This window comes from Amblyomma maculatum, chromosome 2 (genome assembly GCF_055883805.1).
Source record: "Amblyomma maculatum isolate TAMU_Amacu chromosome 2, ASM5588380v1, whole genome shotgun sequence".
In the NCBI taxonomy this organism is placed as follows: Eukaryota; Metazoa; Arthropoda; class Arachnida; order Ixodida; family Ixodidae; genus Amblyomma; species Amblyomma maculatum.
In genome coordinates, this window is record NC_139345.1 from 57,273,473 (window position 1) to 57,300,900 (window position 27,428).

Sequence of the window (27,428 nt, forward strand, 5' to 3'; positions counted from 1 at the left end):
AGATTGCTCAATCGCTTGCATGTGAGCGAGCTGGCCTTTACGCATTTTTTTTTTTCAAATTCTCGGGTGCAAAAGTAAAGGATGGGTTCATTATGCGAGTGGGTTGATTACGCGACAAATACGGTATCGTTTTTTCGCATCGTAAGTACCATCACAAGCAGATTTCTGTATATCGAATTATCGATATATCGAACTATTTCGCGATCCCCTTCGAGTTCGATATATCCGGGCTCGACTGTATTCAATCCCGAGCCACAAGCTGGATCTCCGCAGTGGCCGCCACGTCACTACCGTCACCATGTCTACAGCCACTTCTCCCTACGGCTGCAGCCCCAGCTGTCGTCATGGCTCAACAGCGAGACCCGGGCACTTTGTGTGGAACCGACGATATTGATGTGGAACTACTGGCTGGCCCTATAGGAACGAGTCAGCCAGCACAACTGGTGAGATGCAACGCTTATGCTCGCAAATGTTATCTTTTATTTGACCGGCACCGCGCGGGTCTCGTTTCAAACTCACGAAGACAAGCTGACTTGGGATGTGTGCAAGCAAAAGCTCCACGACTTCTTCGGCAAACCTATTGGACGGCAACTCGCTGCAAAGAAAACCCTGGCATCTAGCGCCCAAACCACGTCCAAATCATACGACATCCTGTCCCTGTACCGAAAAATCGACCCTGACGCTTTCCACCTCCTCTTGTGTAAGGACTGCTCTACTGTGGACTCTGTTCGTCAGGTGTGCCAGCACTTCGAGCAGGCGAAACAATAGCACATATGTCACCGTTTTGACCGCCTGCTGAACATAGCTGCTAGCTCATCTTGTGATAACCTGCCTACTCTCCGTCAGCCTTCCAACCAGAATAACTTGACCCGTCTCGTCTGCCGCGAACTCAAGGCCATGGCTCCCACCCACTATTTCCCAACACAGCTGACGGACAACACCCTGCCTACGATATGCTTCTATCAGGCTGTTGTTCACCAGGAGGTTGCTAATATGTATGGGCATCCCTACTGGCTGCGTCCTGGGCACCGTGGGCTCCAGCACGAGCTTCATGCCTCGATACCACTATCGAAATCCTACTGACTGGCGCACCCTTCACGATCACCCCATTTGCTTCAGTTATTCCCGTGTTGGCCATATCTCTCGTCACTGCCGCAACCACTGGTACTCGCCGTCCCGCCCATTCTACTATGTCAACCGTAGTGGCGTCTCTGCACCGCGCCGTTCCTCGCCTCAACTCAACCCACCCCATGCTGATCTTACTCCTCCTGTTCGTGTTTCCAGCCGGTCGCCTTCCCCGCAAGCCCAACGTTCCCTCTCTCCCCTTCCTCGCCGCAATTCTCTACCGTCCTATGCTGGCCGCTTCTTGGAAAACTAGCCGATGCAGCTCCTGGAGGTGACGTAGCATTCGCGACAGACTGAAAAACTTCTGTTGACAGTCTAACCTCATCGAAGTCCTTGTGGATGGTGTTCCTATTCCTGCCCTTATTGACACCGGCACCCAACTCTCCATCTCAGCTCCTCATTTTGTCGTTGCCTCAAGAAAGTGTCAACGCCAGTAGTTTAGCCCACCGTTCGCATCACCAATGGCAGCCCTGATGCCGTGCTTGGCATGTGCACCGCACGAGTAACAATTGCTGGTCGTCACACACCAGTCTTGTTCACCGTCCTCCAAGAATGCCCTCATGACCTGATCCTTGGCCTTGACTTCTTGACCGCTCACTCAGCCCTTACTGACTGCTCAACCGGCATTCTTCGCTTGGACCTTCCCCTCTGCTCTGACGACCTCAACACCTCACCTCGCCTTCGCTCAGCAAAATTTTCCAGTCTCCCTTCTTTTGTTTTTGTTTACATTCCTATGTGCCCTTTCACGCCCGCGCCCAATGGAGACTACCTGGCGTGCCCCATTACAGACTTCGTCCTGCAGGCTCACATCATCCTCCTTCACCTCATCATACACATATCTCAGAATCACACCACTATCCCAGTCCTCAACTTCAGTTTGTCGACCCAAGTTTCGGAATTTCTCTTGCCGACCTGTCCCCGCTGACCGACTGTGAAGTTTCAGCTCTAACTCCCGACCCTCCTTCTGCACCCCCTGCTGTACCTGCCGCTCCTATGTCGTCCCCTTCCCACCCTGATCCTGTTTCCGGCATGACTGCGGCCGACTTGCAACCCAATTCTGTCGAAATGCTCTACAAGCTGTTGCTTTCTTATAGCGACATTTTTTACTTTGGGACCCGACCTCTAGGCCAAACCTCTGTTGTAAACAACCGCATCGACATTGGTGACGCCAATCCCAGTCACATATGACCGTACCGTGTCTCCCTTTCCGAGCACCAGGGGATTCACTGTGAAGTCAACAAGATGCTGACCGGTGACATTACTGAGCCTTCGAATAGTCCTTGGGCATCACTTGTTGTGCTAGTGATGAAGAAAGATCAGAGCTGGAGGCTCTGTGTCGACTATTGCCACCTCAACAAGTTGAGCAGAAAAGGCGTCTGCCCTCTTCTGCGCATCGATGATTCACTTGATTGCTTACATGAAACCAGCAACATTTTCTCCATCGACCTTCGCTCTGGCTACTGGAAAATCTCCGTCGATGAACGAGGCGGCAAAAAAACAGCGTTCATTACGTCTGATGGCCTCTATCTTTTGGCTTTTGCAACACACCTTACACTTTCCAACAGATGATGAACTCGTTGCTGCGAAGCTTCAAGTGGACGACTTGTTTGTTTTACTTAGAACGACATCATTGTTTTCTCGTCCACTTTTGACAGCCACCTCTCTCGCCTTTCTACCATTCTCGAGCTATTCTGCCGCGCCGGCTTTCAACTCCGCTCCAAGCAATACAGCTTCAGCCACCAGGAAATCAAAGTTCTTGACCCCTTGGTTAATGCTGTCGGTGTTCAGCCTGACCCCGATAAGATTCGCTCCGTCCAGATTTTTCCCATGCCGTGTTCATTTAGTGATGTTCGAAGTTTTCTCAACTTGTGTTCTTATTTTCGATGCTTCATCCAGAACTTCGCAGCCCGTGCTCACCCTCTCATCACCCTGCTGAAAAAAGATGCACTTTTCTCTTGGGACCCGGACCAAGCTGCAGCTTTCTCCGAGCTTATTGCTGCTCTCACCAATCCAACCATCTTGTCCCATTTTAACCCTTCCATCCCTACCAAACTCCGCACTGATGCAAGTGGCCACGGCATTGCAGCTTATACTCGCTCCACGACACCATGGCCGCACAAGAGTGATTCGTATGCCAGCCGCCTACTATCTACGGCTCAACAAAATCACTCTTATTACAGAGAGGAAGTGCCTGGCACTTGTTTGGGCCATAACGAAATTCCACCTTATTTGTTTGGGCGACCCTTTAATTTTATTACAGACGACCAAGTCTCGTGCTGGCTTTCTTAGCTCAAAGACCCTACTGGCCGTTTGGGGCACTGGGTGTTATGGTTGCAAAAATAGTACACCTTTTCCGTCATTTACAAGTCTAGTCGGCTTCAGCAAAATGCAGACTGCTTGTCCCATCACCCTGTCGGTCCTCCTAGCTCTACGGACTATGACATCGACGCATGCGACCTGTCTTTATTGGCCTTTCCCTACATTGCCAACGAACAGCGCTTGGATTCTGCGCTACGGTCTATCATCGACCATCTCACTACCGGCCACTCTCATCCTACCCTCGCCGTGTTCGTCCTCCAAGGAGACGCACTATACCGCCGCAATATGTGACCTGATAGCGCTGAGCCCTTGCTCGTCATTCCCAAACACCTGAGCTTCACCATCCTCGAACAATTTCATGATGCTCCCACGGCTGGGCATCTTGGTGTGTTCTGCACGTATGACAGCCGGCGCTATAGTGCCTAGAATATACTTGCTAGTGTGCCGTGCGGGGGGGTCTTTCAATGGGAGGAGGTGGCCGCGCCGGCGATGCCTTCCAACTTTGGCCACCAGGGGCGCTGCTCATTGTAAAGGTGCCGTCGACGCCATCGGCCGCCGGCACGCCTTTGACTTGACGCAGTTGCGCTGGCCGAGTCAGCAGTGGTTCGAGCGCTTTGGACGCGTCTACGCTATTCTTTTGTGTTAGTCGTTCTGTTCCTTGCATTCATGTGAGAGAATTAAATTTGCAACGACTAATGATGCTAAATAAAGCATCTGGGTGAGACATATGTTTCGAGCCGCTCTGTCGGAGTGGCTACCGCTCGAATCAGGACTAGGTTTCTATGTTCGGTGTGCCATCAGACCCTGCGCAGCTTTCGTTGTGGAAGCGGCTGATTAAAAGACTTCAACGTGTGTTGTCTGTGAAAAATATTTTGAGGAGAGCTACATCGAGAGAATGTTCAATGTGACGGTGAACGGCATCATCAACGAGCTCGCTAGAGATAGACCACGCCTTAAGCCCGAAACCGTGCCACCGCTATTTGACCATTATCCGAACCATCTTCTGCCTAAGAAGACATCAAAAAGGAAGTTGAGGAACCTCTGTGACTAACCGGCCGCTAAACGACAAAAGTGCAGTGCCAGTAATGCCAGTAGTGCAGACGACAGCCACGGACCGTCTAGGATGTTTGACAATGCTTCCAAGGAGCCGGCAGCAGAAGAGCCGAGAGAAAACTCATGCCCGCAGCAGCAGACGTGCAGCTTTGAACCTCAGCATCCGTTTGACTCAATTTTCATCCCTGCAACTTGGACCAAATTAACCGAAGCACCTGCTGGCTCTGTAGCCTACGCGCGTTATCGAGCCGAAAAAAAACAAAAAACTTTGCCACTTTTACATAGAAAAAATGATAACTTTTGGAAGCTTGAAGCCTGAACGCAGTTTTGTGGATGCTACCAGTGGATATTCACGGAAAAGAAAAATACAAGCATGCGTACAACATCTAAAGCTGTAGAGCTATACAGTTGAACCTCGATATAACGAACCTCGATAGGACGAAGTTCGCGATGCAACAAACTTTTTTTGTTTCAGTTTCTTGCTTCCATTGAAATGCATGTGTTTTTTCCCTCGATTTAACGAAGTGGTTTCGCACCGGAGTTTCGATGCAACAAAGTTTTCGCGAGCAAAGAAGAACTATTTTGGAAAAACTCCGCCACTTTGTAAAGTAAATTCAAATTTTATTTTGTAAAAACGTGTTTGTAGAGGAGAATGTTTCCCCACTGCGGCGCCCCGGGCGCACAGACGTGTAAATAGTGCCCCCTCTGACGTTTCCATGCCTTGAGCAACCTTGTCAATCCAATCCAATCCAAGCCTAGAGCGTCTCGTCGTTGGCACGGGAAGGCACGCTGGCAACCAGTGTTGCCAATTTAGCTACTTTGTAGCTAGATTTAGCGACTTTTGGACTCAACTAGCTACCAAGAAAGGTAGTTTAGCTACGAGTAGCTGTTTCAGCTCTTTTCTTCAAAATCTAGCTACAAATCTAGCTATTTTGGTGAAATCTAGCTTAAATCTGGCTACATTTCGGAAAATTACTATTCTGGCGTGAAAAATCTTCCCACAGACGCTACACATCATGCTACACATGATGAAACTGACGTCAGGCACATAGCGTCATCTGGTAGTTTTTAAACAAGACGCAAACCAGACAAAGATATCTTGCGAGAAAGAAGAAAACACTTGAAAAGAGAAAGGAGGATGCAATACAAGGCGCCACTTAAAGGGTGTTGGTATGCCTCGCCGCCTCTGCCTCCATGAGCTTCCTTCATGTCCGCCTACGTACTACTTCGTTATATCGAGGTTTAACTGTATAGGCAGAGTTCACTGGAGGGTACGTCTTTGTTCCGGATGTGGCCTGCAACCAGCTTATTCAGGAAGCACATATCATTCATGGGAATGTATTTCGCAGAAAAGTGTCGCTTGACCGTCAACTCTGAAGGAGTTAGCTGCGCTTAATGCAAATACCAGCGGAGGCTTACACAAGATGCGCAGAAAGAAGGAAAAAGCATGCAACCAGCCAAAGAAATGCAGCAACATTTCTCGTGCTCTGAGAAGAGCTAAGAGAAAACTGGCTGGAGCGCAGAAGCAAGTGGCTCTAATGAAAGCGCAAAATGAGGCACTAATAAGTGAGTCTGCGGTTGAAGCTCTTTTTTTTAATCCCGCGCGTGACCTAGACAGTTATGACCGTACAACAACCGCTCGGCTGCTGAAACCGCGAAACTGGCGAAGAAAGTAAAATCAATTATAAATTACTTAGCGGTGGTAGGCAAAAAACCACGTGGAGAATATAGAGAAATATCTGGCCCATCATTAGCAATTGCAAAAAAAAAAAAAAAGAAAGAAAATACCACCAAAAATTGGTATCATACGACTTTAAAATTATTGCGGTGTCATGTGCGGCCTTTGTTCAAACCCTTTGGCAGTGCATTTCTATATTTTTACTTGTTTATTGTTGCTGCGCCTTTTTGCTCAAATTTGACTGTATTGTGGACTTCGTAAAAAAAAAAGAATCAATGATACAATCACCACTTTTGTTTCTTGCCTTTCCTTCAGTTACAAAAGGACGCGCACCGCACAATAATCATTTATGTATGAAGCAACAATTAAGTGACTTCCTAATAAAACATGAATAAAGAGTAAGAACAAAAACTGAAGTCAGATTCGGACTGCTTGTGTTTATTGCCGCATGCGATCTTTGAAAACATGCGCACGTGCCATGTTACGAAAAAGCAAGATCGCCCTTCTTTTCCGTAGCATATATGTAAAGCTATGAAACGTCGCTAACCTGATATATATCACCTTAGCAACAAGCATGACTGAATTGCAGAAACGTCGACGTAACCTATCCGAAAGTATGAGGCCCGTATTGACATTCATAGCACTTGACTGTGGCATCGCGATATACCATGGACCATAAGAAAAGACCGAAGAGTAAATAAAATTTAAAGTGGGATTAATGAACAGTGTAAAATGTTAAGGGTATTTTCTGATACCTGTGTCACACGGACAATAACAGTCATCTTCGATCCGTTCCGGGTTAGATCGCAATTGAGAATATAGTTACCATAATTCGGGACAACCAACTGGAATATGAGCTGACTGATCGTTCACACAGAAGGAAGATGCATACGATACCCTACATCCGCGATCGCGATGCGTGGATTGCAATCGACTGGCTCCAGATCAAATAAAATCGCCATCGGAATATTTTATAGCAGCAATATATTGAACCTGGCCCGGACTCGATCGTTTAATCAAAACAAAGTATTGCGACCAACGTGTCAACGTTAGGTGCTAGTTTCAAATTTCTTGTCTCGCTGGATATCAGAAAGTCAATATGTGTTCTGTTTAACACCTTATCCGGTTCAGCTGAATAAATAAAACAGTAAGATATAGCAGACATGATCGAACCAGACAGTATTTGTTAAACGCTTCCTCGAGCGCTATTTCAGCGTATGATTTTCTCCGCACAGTACTAGGACGGTACGATTGTCTTCCACCAAGACTGTTTTTAGACAAAAAGTGCGCTCAAACCGTCAAGCGACAGGTTTCGCAGTGAAAAGCGCAGCACGCTATCCGGACCTATATGCCGCCTATGCTGCCAAGGCCGCGAACGCGGAGCGATAGCACCTTAGCTATTGGTAGCGCCGCCCCGCGGTGGCGGCGGGAAGGCATCACCGCAGCGGCCACGCGAGCGCGCGCCCTCGGCACACTAGCCAGTATATTCTAGGCACTATACCGGCGCCGACATTTTTACTGGCCAGGTTTCTAGCGCTCCGTCCAGCATTTTATGACCGCATGTGAGCTGCGTCAGCACCAGAAGAAACCATCTGTATTGCCATCTGGACACCTGCAGGCAATCTTCATCGCGACTGACCCGTTTTTACGTATTGGCCTTTACTTGTTTGGGCCCTTCCCAGTGTCCACCTCGGGCAACAAATGAATCGTCGTCGCGACCGATTATGCTACATGCCACACCATTACCCACACCATACCAACCAGCTGCGCTACAGACACCTCTGATTTCCTTCTCCACAACATGATACTCCATCATGGCGCCCCTCGTGAACTACTCACGGATCGTGGTCACTGCTTCCTCTCCAGAGTGGTTGACGAACTTCTTCGTGCAGCGTGCGCCACAAATTCACTACTGCTCATCATCTTCAGACCAACGGCCTCACAGAACGGCTTAACTATACGCTCACAGACGTGTTGTCAATGTCTGTGTCTGACAACCACCGGGATCGGGACATTACTCTATCGTTTGTAACATTCACCTATAACTCTTCTCGTCATGATACCGCTGGCTACTCTCCCTTTTATCTGCTCTTTGGCCGACACCCATTACTCTCCTTCGATACACCACTACCCGCTACTGACGCTGCCACCAGTACTTATGCTCGTGATGCCATCGCCCGCGCTAATGGTGCTCGGCAGATTGCTCGTGATAGGCACTTTGTCTCCCAACATGCCATTAGTACAACAGTCGCCACTGCGATGTGCACTATGCTCCCGGCTCTCTTGATTTGCTTTGGTTCCCATCCCGCCGGGTGGGCTTGTGTGAAAGACTTCTCCCACGCTACATATGCCTTTACTGTATCTTGCGCCGAGTCCGTCACATACGAAATCGCACCTCTAAACGCGAAGTCTTCTGCACCACTAGCCTTTGACATTGTGCATGTGACACACCTTAAGCCATATCATTCACACTATGCTTTGTTCACCTAGAACGCACCGGGACTGTGCTTTTGCGGCAAGGGTAATGTCATCTGGCATACATGCTGGCAATCAGCAAGTGGAAGACGAAGTGTCTGGGTCGGCCTGATGAAGACGATGCAGAGCGTGTAGGGTTAAGCGGTGCCCATCAAGCCTGGACTAGTGTTGCACACTACTGCATGGTTTTCCCCCCGTAACAATATGTTAAGTTTTCGTCAAAGATGGACTTGGAAGTATTTCCTATCGATATATGCATAGGCTCAACTATCATGGAGAGGCTTTTAACACAAGCAGCCATTTGCTGTCCACACCACGTGCCCTGCTCATTCCCTTTCATTTTCTTAATTTTAGCTAACATATCATTCTCCCATTTGGTTTCCAACCTGGGCAGCATTTTTCTTAACTCTCAGCACTACCCTATCATTTCCCTTTCTACAACTCTCTGCGCTGTCCTCAATAGATCTTGTCTAACCACCCAAAGGTCACGTTAGAATAACGCTTATATTTAGTCATTTCTTACCTTTGAGCATCCTGGACAGTGTGTAGTCAATCAATGAAACCAGAACTCCATTCGTGTCCACTTCAAAATCTCCCTGAGGCAGACGGTACCTAATGGAGGGCAGCTTAGTGGGTGCCACAAGGATGTTTCCCCAGTGGAGGTCACGGTGTTCAAACTCCAGTGCCGTTTCGGCCACAGCCAGAGCACAGGCGACTTGGAGGAAAATGCTCTTCGCCACTGTCGCAGACTTTATCTGCAGGAAGGAGCAGGAAGGCTGTCAGGACGGCAACATAGTGGTGCACTGCTCTGTAATATATTTCAAACATGCTGTGAAGGCTGGTTGTCTATGACAACACAATTAGCATCATGCTGACGCCAGTATACAAACTGAGGCAGTGATCCTGAATTGCAGCGAACCGGACCCTATGTGAGGCTCAGGCCCGTGGGCTCATGGACTAAAAGGAAACCATCCAAGTGCTTTTCTTTATACTAAAGTTGTTTCTTCCTCCCCTTCCACATTGCAACCTGGGCCGGTGTACTATAACGATGCTGCAATAGATTCGATGCCATTTTCAAATTTCCCACCCTGTATCATTGGCTGAGGTGATGAGATGCTCCATGTTTGCTCTTCGTTATTAGTTGAAGACCTGCGGCATCACTTCAAGCCAACGGTGAAGAGCATAAGATTAAAAAATGGAATCGATTTGGGAAGGAATCACCGCATTACACTGACCCTGATAAAGATGGCTCAAAGTAGAAACATAAAATAAATATCCGATCTTTGTTCAGTTCGTCCATTTCCAATTTTCATTAAAAAGTTTGCGTAAAAGCACAACTGTATTTTTTATCAGTGGCAGGACAGCCAGCAAAGCAAGCCTTTGCTCCTAAAGAATTCCGCTAGGAGAGATTGAATGGTATACATAGAATAAACTTACCACGTAATCTTCTAAGGATATTCCACCGTCTGCAAATTCAAACAGGAGAAACTTCTGGTCCGCTTTGAAGAAATCTGCAACGGCAATGCATTTTTTTTAGAACCACGCGTGCATTCCAGAAAAAAATGTGTGCTGTGGTTGTGGAGAACTGGGGCGAAGAATTACAATACATTCTGACACCCATCTGGCAGCATCTGTTCTGCAATACCCCAGTGTGCAATTTCACAACCAGTAGCAGATATGAATTCCTGGAAAACGGAAGCGACCTGCCCCATGACCCCAGGCTCATCATTGTCCTGGCTTCATAATTTAGACAACAATATCATTCATAAAAATAAATACTTGCCAAGCTAATTAGGCTGCTTCAGAAAAATGCTGCGCATGCAAGAATGTGCACAGCAATGGAAACAACTTGCTGTATATATAGTGAAAGACTCAACATGCACATATACGCTTGGAAAATTTACCTGGCCTTTCATTTTCGCTATTCCTCTTGGAGTCGTACTCATCCCATTGTTTCAGCAGCGCCTCGTGATAGCGGTCTTGAACAAAATACAATCTGCAAGAGGTTGCACATAAGTGTCAGAAGGGTGCATCTCTAACACCATGCTCAGGGTCAGCTCAATCCAATGCTCCCACTTGTGATTCTTCGTCTTTTGATGATTGATTCTTTCATAAAAAGAATGAATGCATATTTTGCAACAGAAGAGCTTAAGTGGTGATTTTTTTCATGCCAAAATTTTTGGGCATTTTTTCAAATGGCAAAATTACGAGCCTTCTACTTCAACTACCATTCGCTGTTTTCATCTAATAATAAAACCAGCTTACATCCTTACTTCATTAGGAGACTTTAACATCTCCTATATGAATTAGGCAAAGCTATACAACACTTTATAGTTCAGCATAAACAATGGTACCGTTTAACCTCAATGAAGTTTGGGCAGCTGGCGAGACTTTCCTGTCGACAGAGTGCACTCAGTTCCCTGCATAGGAAAGAAAAGGAACAACAACTGTTTCATTACATCAGACATCACACATAATCTAATTTCACTAATGTGCTTTCGTTACCGTGGTAACAACCTATCTAGAAGCATGCAGTAACATTAAATATTTTCTAATAGTTACTATTGTGAGCCTGAATCAAGATATGCAAAGCAATAAAATCTATATCATTATTGCTGTTAGTAATGTCTGAAAGTTCAACTTGTGAATTCATACATTAATCATATGACTAGCAATACAACAGCAATAACTCACAAAAGTTAGAATCTTTAGAATATGAATCAGTTACAGGCACAGAAGTTTATGAGCCAAGTGTTTTCTTCACAAATGTCACACGCGTGAAAATCGAGAAGTAACATGCTGGAACCCAAACATCATTAGCTTCATCAGAAGTCCTTCAAGGCTTTGACATTCTTGCTGCAACACACTTTGAGACATGTTACCTTACTATGCATTAACATGTGCACTGCTACATGCACTTGACAGCGACATGCAATAGCCACGCTGACCATTACCTGATTAACTAAGGCAACTACTTACTGGCATATGATGGCTTCTGGTAGAATCTCTGCAGCTGTTTTTTGCTTCTCGCCATTCACCGGGAAAGAGCCCTCAATGGGCACAATCTTGACAGCAGATGCCTTTGTGTTCCGTTTGATCCTGAACACTTCTCCAAACGTGCCCTCTCCTATTTTTTTGCACAGCCTTAGAGCTCTGAAAGAAGTCCTTGGCTTAACCGTTTTCGTCATCTGTCAAGTTGCAGTGCTATACAAGTTGCACACAGCAAGGTAAAAGGTGCAACACTGGTGACCCGTGTCAACAAACAAAAGGAGCAGGATGCTTGTGGAAATACAGCAGTTCAACTTACCGGAGACCAAGAGCTTGCTCAAAGGTATATGCTTCGTCCTGATTGCACATTTCTAGCAGGGCCTGGCTGGCATCAAGTAGCAATGGTGAAGGAACCACACTCTTCCGAGCCATGGTCAGTCTCATCTGCAACAGACAACTGCAGGTTCACCAAATGCACTTCACCAATACATTCACCAATGCATTGTATTATGCTCGTCAGGTGCATGGTAAATGCATCCTTGTGTTCGTGAGCACAGCAAACAAAGGTTAGTTCTATTGAAGTGGCAGCAGCAGAAACGAAGGCTTTGCAAATCTTTCCGCTACACTTCACAGTGTTTCCTTAAATTTACAGTTATCAGCAGCCTCAGCATCTGCCACCTTTAATTCTTTGAATGTGTAAAATTGTGCTCTAAGCCACTAACCTGTCGCTTCAGGCAGTTGGCCCAGTTGTCATTTTTGCAAGGTTCTTGATATTCAACTAAATCATGTCCAGGAGAAGCGATGTACTGTTTTAGAGTGCAGTTTGACTGCTGGCTATTCCATGGTTTTTTCGTCTTGACAACAACAGTTGGCGGAGGCTGCATAAGTTGATGGTCGCACCTCTCAAGAACAACCTTCAGCTCCTCGAGCAGTTCGAATTCTGTAGCAGTTCGGCATGACGTGTGCTCAGATGACCTACGTGCTGCCATACCAGATTGTAGCAGGTTTCCAAAGTGGCCGTGGTGTTTCAAAGGGGTATCAGCATGAGGTGAGATCAAGTGCAATGCCGACTGTTCCACAGCGCTCCCAATCTCTTGAATCCGAGAAGCAGCTGATAGTGAGCCCAAATGATAGTTGTCCTTGCTGCCAGCTGTGGTCATGTGTCCAGCTTGGCGCTGCAATAACTTTGCTTCAGGGTAGCATGCGGCTGGGGAAATCATTTGGCTTAGCTCCACAACCAACTGCTTGGGATTAGAAGCAGTAGTTGAAATAATTTTTTCCCTTTTGTTTCTTGAATGTTTTACGAAGTGAAGCTCATACTGCTTGCTGGAGCTGTGGGGACTGCTCTTAACACACTTGTCTGCGACAGTGCTACAACTTAAATACAGTTTTGCAAAAGTGTTCGAGGAGTTGAACTGCATGTCACACCCTTCCGTCTCTGTGCAAGTCACGCACTGGACTTCGCCTTTTGAAGGAGTACTGCAAAGATTCATGGTGTCTGGCAAATCGACCTTCGTGCTTTGGCATGTGAGATCTGTGTGAACAATATGTGCTTCTTTAAGGTGGAACTTTTTCTGGAATGTGTGATTTTCCAGCGTTATGGGCGAACGTTTAATGTCACTTTGAGCAAACAATGAATGTGCTCGTTGTGGACTTTCAGGTGGATTGGTCCCTTTCATAAAGTCGACAAGCTCAACATGCAGTTCCTTTTCAAAGTTGAGTTGCTGGCCAGTGTTTCCAGATGCCAGACGTAATGACTGTACCAAACATTGCTTCCTCTGGCCTCGCTGACTTTTTTTGGTTCTGGATGGCTTCACCCTGTCAACCTTGTTGGAACACGCGCTCAAAGATGTGCTTTGTGTAATTGGCACTTCTGATAAAATGTCTGTCAGCACGATGTGCAAATCTTTTATTTCAGGGTCTGCTGGTAGCGCTGCAGAGGATTTTGCCATTTTTTCACAGTGTGCTGGAGGCCCATTAGTGCCTGCTATTTCAGTCCTGCGGCAACTACTCAAAGGGCTCCTTCTTTCACGCCTGTCATTACTGGTCTTTAGAACAGGACTCCCAGCATTTTTCTTGGACAAGTTACTGCAGTTCTTGGATTGAAACTGCACTGAACCAGACAACTTTCGACTTAAACCATCCCTTATTTTACCTGCAGTACTATTCCGAATGCATCTTCGAGATGTGAATGAGTCAGGTGCAAGTACAGAGTCAAGGATACCAAGTGGTGCTGGAGTTTTTAGTGCACAATTAAGGAGCCATTCCTTCCTTTTTTTTGCTCCTTTCGCATGGACGTGAGACACTGGCGTGCTGGCCAGGAATGGTGACCAATTTTCCAACGCATTGGAGCCTCGTGCAAAGTTGGCGTTTTCTTCCCTTTCAAAACGCGGTCTGACTCTTTCCTGATTCTCCTTGCCTTCGTGCCTGCATTCCTTCCGCTTCTTTCGGGTGGTAACCCAGTTTGTGCGGTTCCCAGACACAAGAAACGAGGCAGTCAAACTATCAGTGGTGTGCTGCTCTTCACGATTACACCCATTGTTTTCCTTAAGTGCAATTGGGCTTATAATCCCGCGCCCTGAGTGAGATACCCCTCCAGGTGTTCCTATGCTGTTTCCAGCTGGAAAGTCAGGGGTGTTCATAAGTGTGCTAGTCATTCCACTCAGGCTTGACAGATTGAGGGAATCTGTGTCGTTCATAGTACTGCTCCAGTCCGGATCGCCTCCTTGCACCTTGCCCCTTAGTTGAGGGGGACGTTTAGCAGGTGGCTTGTTGACTGATGTGGATGAGTCAGCCTTCTGAGGATGACGCCTCATTACCTCGCAAGATGAGCTGCCAGAAGACGTGCCTCGCAGCCTAGATGAGTCCCACTGTTCAGCATTGCATTTTAACAATGAAGTTGGCGCAGCTGATTGCCTTGCCTGCTGCTTCTTACTCTTTAATGACAACTTGGTTGCTGGTCGTTTCACATCCCGCCGCTTTTGCTTGGCATTCTTGACTGCCTGGCTGACGCTCTTGCCACACTGCTGGTAAGTCTGCTGCTGTGTAAGCATAGAAAAAGACAAACAATTGCCCATTAGGACGGTGTTCTTGCTCCCTTCGAGCAGAATACATAAATAGGAAAAAACTGCTAGGCAGCTGGAACTTGCTAACACAAGCTCACAAGCTCAAAGCAAACAATAGAGACCGTACACGCAGCCAAGCCAATGGTTCACGTCAAAAAAGAAAAGCTGCCACAGATTTTATCTTATTCCAATGCAGACAAGTGACAATACATGGTGGCTTTTCCACAAGCCAACTTCCAAACGTGCTCCCACTCCCATGCCCACCTGTGCCACTATGACCGCAGCTAGCACGCCTCTCATATAGGTTAATCAAAGATAACTGGGTTTCTTCCTAAAAAACAATGTCAGCACTGGTAGCCAAGCACATACAACTTATTACCACACCAAGTGAAAATTCTACAGTTAGTTTATATACGCCATGGACGTGGGATAAAAACAAATACTATTACCTTATACTGTATTGTTTGGCTCTTAGTGATAATAAAGGTTTGTTTTGATTTGTGGGGTTTAACGTCCCAAAGCAACTCGGGCTACGAGAGACGCTGTAGTGGAGGACTCCGGAAATTTCGACCACCTGGGGTTCTTTAACATGCATTGACAACGCACAGCACACGGGCGCGTATAAGACCCTCCAGTGCTCCTCAACAATAACTCAAGGAAGTTCCAAAAAGTGACAGGTCAGCACAGTGCAAAATATTTCGGCACATGAAAACACCAACACTCTTTAATCAGACATCAAATGAGGAGCATTTAATTCCTTTAATGCATTCCTTTTCATCTGAGAGGATAATCTAAACATTCCTTATGTATTAGATTTTGAATACCCATAGATGGAACCGATAGAGATTATACCTGATGACACAGTACACTTCATCAGAAGCCTTAAACTTTATTCTTCAGTGGGAATCTATGAAACCAATTCCAAAATACAAAAGAATAAGGTTTCATGTCCAGAATTATTCTACTTCATATTTTTAGGCACACTCTATCAAACGGTTTGCTCCATCCTCTCCACTTATTGGAAAAGTGAAAAAGTTCTGCCAGACTATGAGAGCAGCAATGAACATTCCCATGAAGATTGCCATACCTCATTAACATATCTGTTGCAATGCACTGGAGCACATTATCACGTCTCATAGTCACAGTCACTTAGAATCTAATAAACATATTTAATACAGCATGGATTTAGGAAAGGCCTTTCTTGCAAAGCATAATTACTCAAATTCTCCATTTAACTGTATTTCAACAAGAGAAGTACCTTGCAAACCTAATATATTTTCCTGGACTTTGCTAAAGCATTTGACTGTGTACTATACTGCCCCCTAATACCCAATCTTTCTGCACTCAAATTAGCGTCTCAATTTTGCAATGGCTATAACTTTCTAGTTGCCAACAGTTCACCACTGTTAATAGCTGTTTCTCTTAATTTTGGGTGTCACTTCAGGTGTGCTGTGAGGCAGCACTCTTGGCTCATATCTCTTCTTAATTCACACTAGTGACTTTCTGAATAATATTTAGTCCTACATGCAAGGTCATGGATTCATTGATTGCATTATCTACCAATCAATAAAGTGTAATCAGGTACTCAGCACCCTTTCACCCTTTCACAGTAACAAGGGCAATAACAGATAACATTTTTGGAGTTTCTAGATTAATTTTCCTGACCTGGAGTTACTTGGCATGCACCGACATTGCACAGTACACGCAGCTTGGATTCACTACCATAAAAGCGCAGGATCAAGTTCGTACCCTCGAATTCGGTAGTCTAGTGCCTTAACCAATGAGCCACCATGAGACGCCAATTCAACCAATGGTTGGCCTCATTAACAATGGTGTAAAATATGGTTAATATGACTGAAAAACTCTGAATGTAAAAAGAACTAGCTAATTCATGCTTTTTTCTTGCAGCATATTATTAATGAAGTACTACAGTATATTAGAAGAAAATGAATGCAGTTAATTTTGGCTTTTATGCCTGTAACATACTGAACTAGAGAAAGACACAGAAACACCATAAAAGTACATGGGACAATGTTGTCCCGTGTACTATTTTTCCTGTGTTTCTGTGTCTTTCGCTGGTTAAATATGTTAGATTCGCACTAACTAGCCCAAATGGTCACCATGTTTTGTGCCCTGTACTTTGTCTGCAAGGCCAGCAAGTGGCCAGAAGGTCTGCAAGTGGCCAGAAGACAAAGGGTGCAATGAAAAGAAAGAGAGACACAGGTTTTAACTAAGAACATGTTGACATTAAGTACAAGGAAAACCTTGCATACTGTGCATAGTAGTTTGCGGCAATATTATGCACAGTGTCTGCATAATTAAGGACAGTAGGCATGTGGGCTATCAGAGGCCATATCTGGAGGCTCCAAATTAATTTCGACTACCTGAGTGCTACGTACCATCACTAAGAAAAATCTTTAGAGTGCCCGTTACATGGCCCATATGTGGAGTATCACTCATGGTTTCATGCCGCCGCATCTTAAATGTCGTAAATGCCACATTACGACTGTACAACATAACATAGTGCCTGAAGTATGAGCAGAGAACATCTTCCACAATATCCAAAATCAACATGCATGGCCCAAGTGTTCATCCGAACCCCAGACTATTGTATGTTTACCGTATATGAACTGACTTGCGAGCACAACACTAAAGCGAAACCTTCTTGGAAAGTTACTAAAAAGATTTGCAGCGCTAAACGACGACACAGAGAAAAAAGATGCACAAGAAGGCACTACACTTTCAACAATGATTTAATTCATGCAAACACACAGAATTCTGTGTGTCTGCATGAATTAAAGCATTGTTGAATGTGTAGCGCCGTCTTGTGCATCTTTTTTCTCAGTGTCGTCTTTTAGCGCTGCAAATCCTTTTAGTAACTATGAACCAACAAGCCCAGCTTGGAGTCTTGCTTCTTGGAAAGCATTGCCTTACATACTTGATCTAAAAATTTGTCGTATCGCAAAAATATTTTCCCCAGACCCTGCCGCCGAGAATGAAGATGAAGATCCAGTGAAATATGTCCATGTCAAGTTCGACGAATTGCATTGTCTATATAAGGGTGTCACACAGGCAGCAGTGCTGTTCAACATTATGATCCTAAAGCCAAGTGAATCATTTGAAGATTTTGTTACTAACTTTTGATGATAGGCACAAAAATGTGACGTTGGCGACTAGTGAGACAGACCCATTGGCGACACTGCGCTGTGGTTGGTATCAATGATGGGGCTCTATACGAACATCTCTTACGGGAGTGCTACTTTACTCTAAAAAAAACTGTCTTAGCATGGCAAAAATATTGTAAAAGCATGTACAAGGGATCGCAAGCAGTTATCTGCAACCAGAAATAAATGCCATTCACATGCATAAGTCGGAACCCATGAAATAAACTGACCGTGTGAAAGGCGTCTAATACCGGTTTCCATTGGGCAAACAGGAGCACTTTTAGCTGCACTAAAAGTGCTCTCGCGAGTTTCAGCGCCTACCAGTGGTCGAACAGGAGCAGTAGCGTTGTGTTCTATTGGCAGAGGAGGCGTGCTTTTGGGGTCCCGGGAGCAGCCGAGAGCAGTCCTCGGTGCTCCGTCGCCAGCGGCGGAGTACAGGGAGAGCGGAGGAAGTCACGTGACCTTTTTGATGTCACTTTCTGGCACAACCGGTCTCGAGGGAGAGCGCGCGCACTCTCTCCCTTGAGACCGGCCGTGCTTCTGGTTATTCGCCCCGAGCCCGGGCAGGATGGTCGAGAAAAATGGCGGAAGATGACAGCGTTGGTGTTCGGCCGGCAGATACGGGCAACGCAAGCGCGGGAAAAGTTTGATCACATGACGCCTAACGTCACGTGCTCCGCCTTGGTACACTGCTCAGAGAGCACCGTGAATGTTCCGTTGGGGAGACGAGAATGCGCGTCCCCAGTGCTCTCGTGCGCTGCTCTGGCTGCTCGTTGCTCTTGCTCCTGTTCGCCCAATGGAAACCAGCATATGAGCCTCAACACTCACTCGAAAGGTTCAGTCATAAATGTTCATGTTGTGGAACCTCTCACCCTCTTCGACAATGCCCAACGTTTGGCAAACATTGTTACAAATGTGGCAAACTTGGCCACTTCACACACCTATGCAAGAAGTAGCCATGCCGACAAATGGCAGCATATCTATCAACATCGCAAGTTGGACTGAAATGCTACTTGCAGTAATTTTCTAATACGAAAAAATCCATACAGGTGCTCCTCGAGTATTCAAGACAAATTTGAAACCTTTGCGTGGAGTAAATAATTTACAAATAATTCTTAAAAAATGCTCCTTGCTACTGCTTGCCACCGATTCGGGCAACACATTGCCGAGTGCGCTCGCTCAATGGATGCTCCTAAGTTATGCAAGCGGGACGAGACGTGTTAAGGCGCCATAGCGACTTGTTTACTTCTTTTTTTCTTGCACGCCAGCATGGGCTGAGTTGAGGGGAGAGGAGGAGCATCATTTTCGACTGCCCATATCTTCAGGGCTAATAAAGGTAGCTTAAAAGTTTTTGCTTTGCAGTGACGATTGATTTCCACCTATGCTCTTGCACATTAGCTAGTTTTCGTAATCAGCTTTTCATTGGCCCTTTAATGAGCACCTGCAGCAGGACTACAGTGAAAGAGACTGCAGTGAAATAGTAAGTGTAAATTGGCACAATGTAACGTTCAATCTAGACGCTGGTTCTGACGTAAACATAACTCCAGAAGGGGTATTCAAGCAATTGCCCTGACAAAGACAATGATAGGAAAAGTGAGTACGCAAAATGGACATCAATTTCCAAAGGACAGTGAACATGAGCTTTCTTCTGCAGTAAATGATATGTGCTACCTCAGATTCATGCCGGTGAAGCCGCCACTGAACCCATCCTAGGAGACATGGTATGCACAGCCCTGCACTAGCCGTTTCATGTGAAGACATTTCAATCAACTCAACCAACAAGGAACTGTGAGAATGGTTTCCACAAGTAGTGAATTAACTTCCAGACATCTTTCGAGAAATGGTCAGCTTTCAGGACTTTGATATCATTTAGCTGCGCGAGGGTGCAAAGCGAACTGTTTGTGCTAATCGCAGAGTACCAAGTACACTTGAGGACAAAGTGAAGGCAGCGTTGAAGCGCATGATAGAGAATTATGTAATTGTACCAATGTCTAAACAGTAGGTGATAACCAAGAAAAAAAGGAACTATTCATTTATGCTTTTATACTCTGAAAATCAATGCAGTAATGAAAAGGCAACACAACCGCATACCACTTCCTGAGGAGTCCTTAACAAGCCTGAATGGCCCAACAGTGTCTTCAGTTCTTGATGCCAAGAGTGCTTGCTGAACTAGCTGTGGATGAAGTTCACAGCTTTTCAATCCACAACACCCTGCGGTCACTGCCATTTCCGTTCTGTTTCACTGCTGAGTACCGTTTGGGCTCGCTAGGGCCTCTGAGCTGTTTAAACAGGCGCATGACAAGGTATTAGACGGCCAGGCCATTGTGAAGTCATACTTTATCACACACTGGTTACCTTAAGGACACCTGAAGAGTATGCAGCCCATCCCAAAACCCCAGCTAGAAATTGTGACCATAGCTAGAAAAAACTGTCTCAAGCTCAAGAAAGCAAAAAAATTAGCTGTGGTTTAGCCTGTGGTTAAATCTGAAGTTGCACGAGAGCAATCTGCATGGGTACGCTTAGGTTCGGCTTGAAAGTAAAGACATGGCTTTTGCACATAGTAGTTTACTCTATGGTTTCAGCTTTATTTATGCCATAGGGGCCACTTTTGACCACTAAAGTGCGATGAGACGAAAGCATCTGTTGCGCGGTGGTCCGAAGCCTTCCACTAAAGCACCTCTTTCCCTCTATTTTCATTCCCACCTTTATGGTGATGTGATAACGTAAGCTACCAGCCAACATATAAAGCCCCACTTTAACCGAGCCGTATGAACGTGCCTACGTGGCCTAGGGATAATGTGAATGCAAAGGTTTTGGCAGGCTGATTGTGATGTCACCCTACCATATGAAAGGAGAGGCCAGAGCCAGAGAGAAAAGTAATGTCAGAAAGCCCTACGTCCATTTAGTGCTCAGCCATGTCAGCTGCCAGCTACCGCCTCCCATATCTTCTTCTCCTCAACAGTTGCTAGGCAATGGCTCAAGTCAGTGCGACCACGACGAAATACGATCACGGCGAAGAGATGAAGCGGCTGGCGAAGTTGGAACCTTCAGCTATTTCCAATGTGGAACACAAGCTTTCTTCAAATGGATTGAACAGCAGAAAAAAGACCTAATAAAAATGCCATCAACACTGCGAGGGCTTTTGCTCTGGGTTCAGTGCCATGCTGAGGGTAGAGTACAATGGTTTCAAGCTTTGTGGCAAGGTCGATTGGAACAGTCAATGGACACTAAACATGCACATGCACCAGAAAAGATGCTGACTGTGGCTGATGAACACTTATCGTCCCTAAACCCTGAATCCAAGGAGTGAAACTGCAGACAGTGATAAAGTGTCCATATTCAGAGTTTTTGTCGTTTTCAGAAGTGTCATTTTTTTCCCTGGCCTCGGGTCATCTGATTGGTGGAGACATCGATACTGTATGTCGGTTTCACTTCTCGTTCTGGTGTTTCCGCCAATTAGATGAGGGCAGACATGGAGGAAACGACATTTCTGAAAATGATGCAAACTCGGAATACAGACCAAAGACTACCTGTGTCAAGTCTGGCTGAAGCATCACCTACCAAGCTCAAGAAGATTCGAGAAGCAACAAGTTGGTATCCAGCCTTTCAACAACTGAACAAGTACACTGAATAAGGACATCCAAATTGGGTTTCTAATGTACATTGTGTGGCAATTTCACATTTTCACATGGGAAGTGAACTACATATCACTGATAGCTTCATTTGCTGTAATTAGCACCTTTTCATGGATGTTGAGAAACTGCACTAGGTACATAGTGGTATTGCAGCTTGTAAAAGATTGGCAAGCCAGTGTGTCTATGGCCTACAATTGGCCTACACTCTAAAAGGGCACTGCCACCTTCGTCCCAAACTGTGACATCTGAGAATCCAGTATAAGGCTAGTCCTCAGTAGCCATTACTCAACAGAGAGCCGCCAGTGAGACCATGGGAAAGTGCTAAGCTAGCACAAATAGCCTTATTGTTGACTGCTTTTCCAAGTACACTAAAGTGAACTGCACGAAAACTACTACACAAAACACCAGTCATTTCAGTCCTGAAGAATCTTTTTGCATAATTTGGAACATCCAATATGCTCATCTCTGATCAGGGAAGACCATTTGACCCCAAGAAGCATTCAGATCATACCTTTAAGAATAGGATATTACTTATTAACCATTAGCACCCCTCTATCCAAAGTTTTTTGGGAAAGTGGAGCAAACTGTACAGACATCTAAGTCCGTGCTGGTCAAGTCATAAAGTGATGACAAGGTTCTTCACAGCTACCATGCCACCCGAACCATCAAAGCACGCTCCCCTGCTGTTTTTGGTGGGCAGAAAAGTGAGAATGCTCCAGCCGACCTTGCCACAAAGCGTGAAACCATTGTACTCTACTCTCAAATTCAGACACTGCCCAGAACAAGCATGGAAACAACCATGCTTGCACACTTCAGACACCTGAGAAACATCAATTTGTTTGGTTGAAGCACAAGAATACCTGGCAAAAGGCAGTTGTCATCCAAGCTGGTCCCTTGCCAAGGCATTAAGTGCAAACCCCAAGTGGAGCTATCTATGTGCATAACCATGCTCACCTTAGGCCATCGCCGAAATGGTACACAATGCTAATTGTTGAGCAGAATACTACATTGTGCCCAAACTTGAGCCAACCATAAGTGCTGACGATGAGATGCTTCGGAAAATGTGAAACGTGCTGGAAGATGCATCCGTCCACCAGCCAGGTACAGTCATCGGTACGGCTGTCTAGAGCACTCAAACACCGACCTGACACACACAAAAAAAGTTAAATTTTAGAGCAGGGGCCCGGTACTGGGGAAAATGATGGCACTAGAACAATGGCACGTAGGCATACTATTTGCAGTGACAACTTCACTGCACATGGTTTCCCAGACCTGGGTGAGCACCCGCGTAATTACTTTATATAAATAAATTTTATTCTCTTTCTCTTCAATGTACCAATTACAGCCAATATCTCGCCTTGTTCCGCAGCATACTGCTCCAGCGCTCTAGACCTCTGTGCTGACGACTGTACCAGAACTGGACTTTACACGGTGTTACAAGCTACCATGACAATCAACTTAAAAACGTGATTACAGTTCGTGTCTACAAACTACAAAATCGCATGCATTCGGCTGCAATGACATGCTTACCAGAGCATTCGATCGTCGTTGCGCCTTCGATGCCGGATTGCTGCCCAGGAAAAAGATGTCAAACAAATTAGGCACCGAATGAAACAACGCACAGTCAACCGCGATTCATCGGTTTAAATCCTTACCACAAACTGTCAAAAAGAATCTCAGATCGATCTCGTCGGGGCGCCAGACTGACCACTTCGGGGCTCCAGGCGCGCTTGCCATCGAAGCTTGTTTTAAATTTCCTCCCATAAGTCTTGAGGAGCTTCATTTAGCCTGAAACTGAGCGCTGCTACCACACATCACTGGCAAGGTACAAATGAAAGCGTCTTGAACAAACAGGCACCAATATTAAAACACCTTTACTACCACCACTGTTCGCACAATACAACGAATGAAATTCAAACGACAGCCCCTGCCAAGCTGGATTGGATTGTGTCGGATGGGACTGGCATTTTGGATATCACAGGCGTCGCGCGTCGCTCGTTTTTGGACATCACTGTAGACAGAGGCAGGGGCATGTAGGTTCGTCCTCAGTCGTCCTCGTCTTCTCTGCGTGCCTTTTTTTTTTTTTTTTTTTGCTTTAAGGGCCAAACATTTTGACAGGTTGTTGGGTTGTAGCTAAGTGAATCGCTAGCGTCTTTTTTCTTTTCCTTTCTTAGGCGGCCAGCGACGACGCGAACACCAGGAAGGTTGCCTCTTGTCCGGTTGACATTGTTTGAGGTCGTGATTCAAGAAATGAAAGAACCCTGAACATGGGTTGAGAGGGAGCCTCAGTTCGCAAGCCAAACCAATCTTCGTCTGAGCATCATTATATTCTAGTGCATTATCATGTACTGGCAGGTTTATATATATACTCTTGATTCCGAACGAGTAAAAGCTACAAATGGCTTTTACTCGGATGAATGTTCCCGCCCCACTGTCGCTGCTGCCGAATATCATACAGCCCAAAGGGGCTCATTCCTCGCTACCGTCGAAAAAATGGCGGCGGCGTCTCGCCCATAGAGTTTCTATGGTCTCGCCACCCTCTGCCATCCCCATTCACCGCCATGCGCTAGCAAACAGTTTCGTGCAATTACTCCAGTTGTCTGTTACTAGGCGAGGAAACAAAAGACAGCAACAAGTTTCAGTAATATAGAAGTGAAACAATGCAGCATCACCAGGAGTTTTTTTTCTGAGGTAAACTGAATATACAGTGTGCCGTACCCCTAGTAGCACAATATGTTTCTGTAACATTGCAGCAACATTGTCAATGTTGTACAATGTTGCGATAACATTGGATTACATTTATCCAACATAATGCGAAAACTTTCAACATTCGATAACGTTGCTGCAATGTTAGCAAGTAACATGCTGGCAATGTTGCTCTAAAGTGGTCTTTCCACATTGCAGCAATATTGTCAAATGATGTATAAATGTTGAACCACATACGATGACATTGCTGTAACATTTACTTTATTGGCTAACTGTCGTTCTTTCAGACTATTTCTGCAGCCCAAACAGAAAAGCCGGTATTAGGTCACTCCATTGACCTTGTCACTTCCCCGCATGACAATGTTTATTTATTTTTTAGTTTGAGTGCAACCTTGCATGTCATGTGCATGCGATGAACAGTACAAGTGTACTGAACTTTGTTACACTTAGATAGAAATATATATATATGCAATATATTTAGACTGCTGAGATTGCATTATCTTTCAATTAAACATGCGGACTAAAATTATAACTGCTGAAGAAATTTAGTTCTGTTTTCACTAATGCCCCGCAGTCTAATGGTCATGAAGATCGTCGCGAATCCAAATCAAGTCGAAATCGCGGCCGCGCCAAGAGCCATTCCTGCCAAACCGCGTGTAAGCGGCGATCGCGGAAAATGCTTCACGTGCATGGAGCATTTTCATTCCTTCATGGCTCACGTGTGTTTCCCTTATTCTAGCATAGTTTTCTTGTGGTCGCCGTGTTCTTGCTGCTGTGTTGCATTGCGGCTTCATAAGAATTCAGCTGAAATGACGGAGGCCTGCACAGAGGATAACATCAGTGGTGAGTGATTTCTAACCTACGTTGTTGAGCTGTGACACGTGTTGCCTGGCACAAAGCCAGTAGTGCATATATGCATGTGTTACTCATGCCCTTGGTGATAGTTTGGTAAAGTGCTACATTCATTGTATCATGAAGAGAGTGAAGTGTTCGCTAAGCGAAGTGTCGATCCGGCAATGACGCCGAAGAATAGCAGAGGCTGTTAACGACGACTAGAAAACTGTTCGGCAGATGTCAGTCCAGATAATGGTCGTGACAGCAGATCATGAAGAGAGTAAAGTGTTCGCTAAGCGAAGTGTCGATCCGGAAACGACGAAGAATAGCAGAGGCTGTTAACGACGAACTAGAAAACTGTTCGGCAGAAGTCAGTCCTGATAATGGTCGTGACAGCTGTCCATGTCTGTGTTCATAGAGCAGCGTAAAAATTTTGTAATTAGAGATGTGCCCACCAAGATGCTTAGCTTAGCAATTCGATTTTTTTTTTTTTTTTTTTTTTTTTTTTTTTTTTTTTTTTTTTTTTTTTTTTTCAGGGAGGCAGCTTTACTTGTGACAACATCATGATTTGGAAGAGACCCTCATCGTGACCAGCTGGAGGCTACCAGGGCACAAGCATTTTTAGACATGCTAAATTGTTCAGTCAAATGCTGACAATACTTGTTTGTAGTTTTCCAGTGCAATGGCGCATGTCCAAAGAAGGAAGGATTAAATTAGTCGTAATGACTCTACTGTTCATAATAAGTCTGCTTGTTTCTGAATACCGAACTAGGTTGTACTCCTACTTTGTATATTTGTGTCAAGTTTCTGCACAAAATAGTGCTACACTGTGCTTGCGTAAATAGTGTTTGCGTAAATAGTTTACTGAAGTGTTTTATATTTGTAAGCGCAAGTTGGGGGGGAGGGGTGGTGGGTGCATTTTCATGTTATGCTATTGTGCCCAGTAACTGTTCAAAACATTATCTCTGGTTCTTGTTCCTGAGTAGCCTGTGTGTTGTTTTGTAGCTTTGTTGCAAGTTACTTTATAAAGTAATTAAATAAAATAAATCTTGTCTGTGAAATATAGGCCCATGTGGCACATTTTTCAATCTATGCCAATGTGCCTGTGTAAATGTTCAGTATGTTATATATCTGCTTCCTTTTTCTGTAAAACTCAAGTTGAGGGACATGCACATTTTAAAGCTATGCTGGTGTGCTTAGTAACTGTTGACATTATTTGTGCTTCCTGTTCTTGAGTAGCCAAATCGGCTGTGTGCTATGTATGATTGTTGCAAGTTTCTGCATAAAACGACTGTCTTGAAGTAAACATTTGTGAGACTAGCTGCTGTATGTCAAGCTAATGAGTATACTGGAGTCAAGCTCGCTGTTAGGTTAATTGAATAAATTCTTGACATATAAAATACCGCTAAAAAACAAATGATGGTTATTTGTAATGCACATGCATATATATAAATCATTATAATTGCCAGAATAACCACTTTCAGTGCCATTTTCAGGTCACAGCAGCTTATAGCATCTAAATGAGCACTGGTGCAGAGCTGATGAATATTACATTTAAGGTCTCATTCAGAGCAAGCGGCTTGAAAAGTGGGGAAAAGCTGTGTTGTCCGGTGCAGCCTTTTAGGTATTCATACTCCTCCGCACCGCACTGCCATGTGGCAACGAGTAATGTTTAGTTGCTCAGTCTTGCGACCTTAAGCTACCATAACCATTGTGGTACGACGATACCATTGCACATGGTTTAGCCTTTCACAAGATAAATTTATTGAACAGCAAGCATCGATAGCTAGTGGCCATCAATGCGGCGGAATATTTCAGTAGCTTGGAATGCTGCCTGAAAGTTTTTGAAACGTTACAGTAGCTTTGCAGCAATATTGTACTAACGTTGTCATGGGAATGTTGCATGTGTGCGAATAAAATGTTGTACCAATATTAAGAAAATGTTGCAGCCATGTTGCATTAATATTGTCTTCAGAAGTGGCTTAAACATTAAATAAAGGCTGTTGTAACATTGGTGCAATGTTGCTTCAATGTTGTCTTATGTATGTTGCATCAACATTGCAAAAAGAGGACACTAGCCACGTTAAGGCAATGTTGAAAGCAAACATTGCGGCCACATTGAGGCAACAAAGTGTGCTACTAGGGACACCATGCAGTCGCGTCCTGACACACTGCGAGGAACCCAAAAAACTAAGAGTTTCTCTATATAATCAAGGCTCAAGCAAACGTCATTGTCAAATTATAAACCGATCACATGAACAGACTAACAGCCACATATCTTCCAACAACAGCCGCCCCTATAGCGCGATTCAGGAATATGGACTGCATGCTCGCGCCTGTATATTATTGAAATTTGTTTTTGTCTTTGGTTTCCTCGCCCAGCGAT

General features: G+C 45.1%; 1 protein-coding gene across 3 annotated transcripts in view; it reads right to left on the reverse strand.

Annotated features, from left to right (window-relative positions):
* The window catches only part of LOC146198713 (uncharacterized), a 31,586-nt gene extending 8,152 nt beyond the window's left edge, over positions 1-23,434 (reverse strand). For 2 of the 3 annotated variants that reach the window (XR_014705011.1, XM_084594211.1), the window contains exons 1-9: positions 23,158-23,434; positions 23,033-23,072; positions 12,361-14,679; positions 11,958-12,082; positions 11,630-11,803; positions 11,005-11,070; positions 10,555-10,646; positions 10,088-10,161; positions 9,174-9,405 (exon numbers count right to left, since the gene is read on the reverse strand). Coding sequence is in view for 2 of the 3 variants with exons in the window: in XM_084594211.1 (XP_084450337.1) it covers positions 9,174-9,405; positions 10,088-10,161; positions 10,555-10,646; positions 11,005-11,070; positions 11,630-11,803; positions 11,958-12,082; positions 12,361-14,679; positions 23,033-23,072; positions 23,158-23,285 (3,250 nt within the window). In the remaining variant the exon portion in view is untranslated. The remainder of the gene's footprint in view (positions 1-9,173; positions 9,406-10,087; positions 10,162-10,554; positions 10,647-11,004; positions 11,071-11,629; positions 11,804-11,957; positions 12,083-12,360; positions 14,680-23,032; positions 23,073-23,157) is intronic. The other variant, XM_084594212.1, reaches the window with a different exon arrangement.
* Between the last annotated feature and the right edge of the window lie 3,994 nt (positions 23,435-27,428).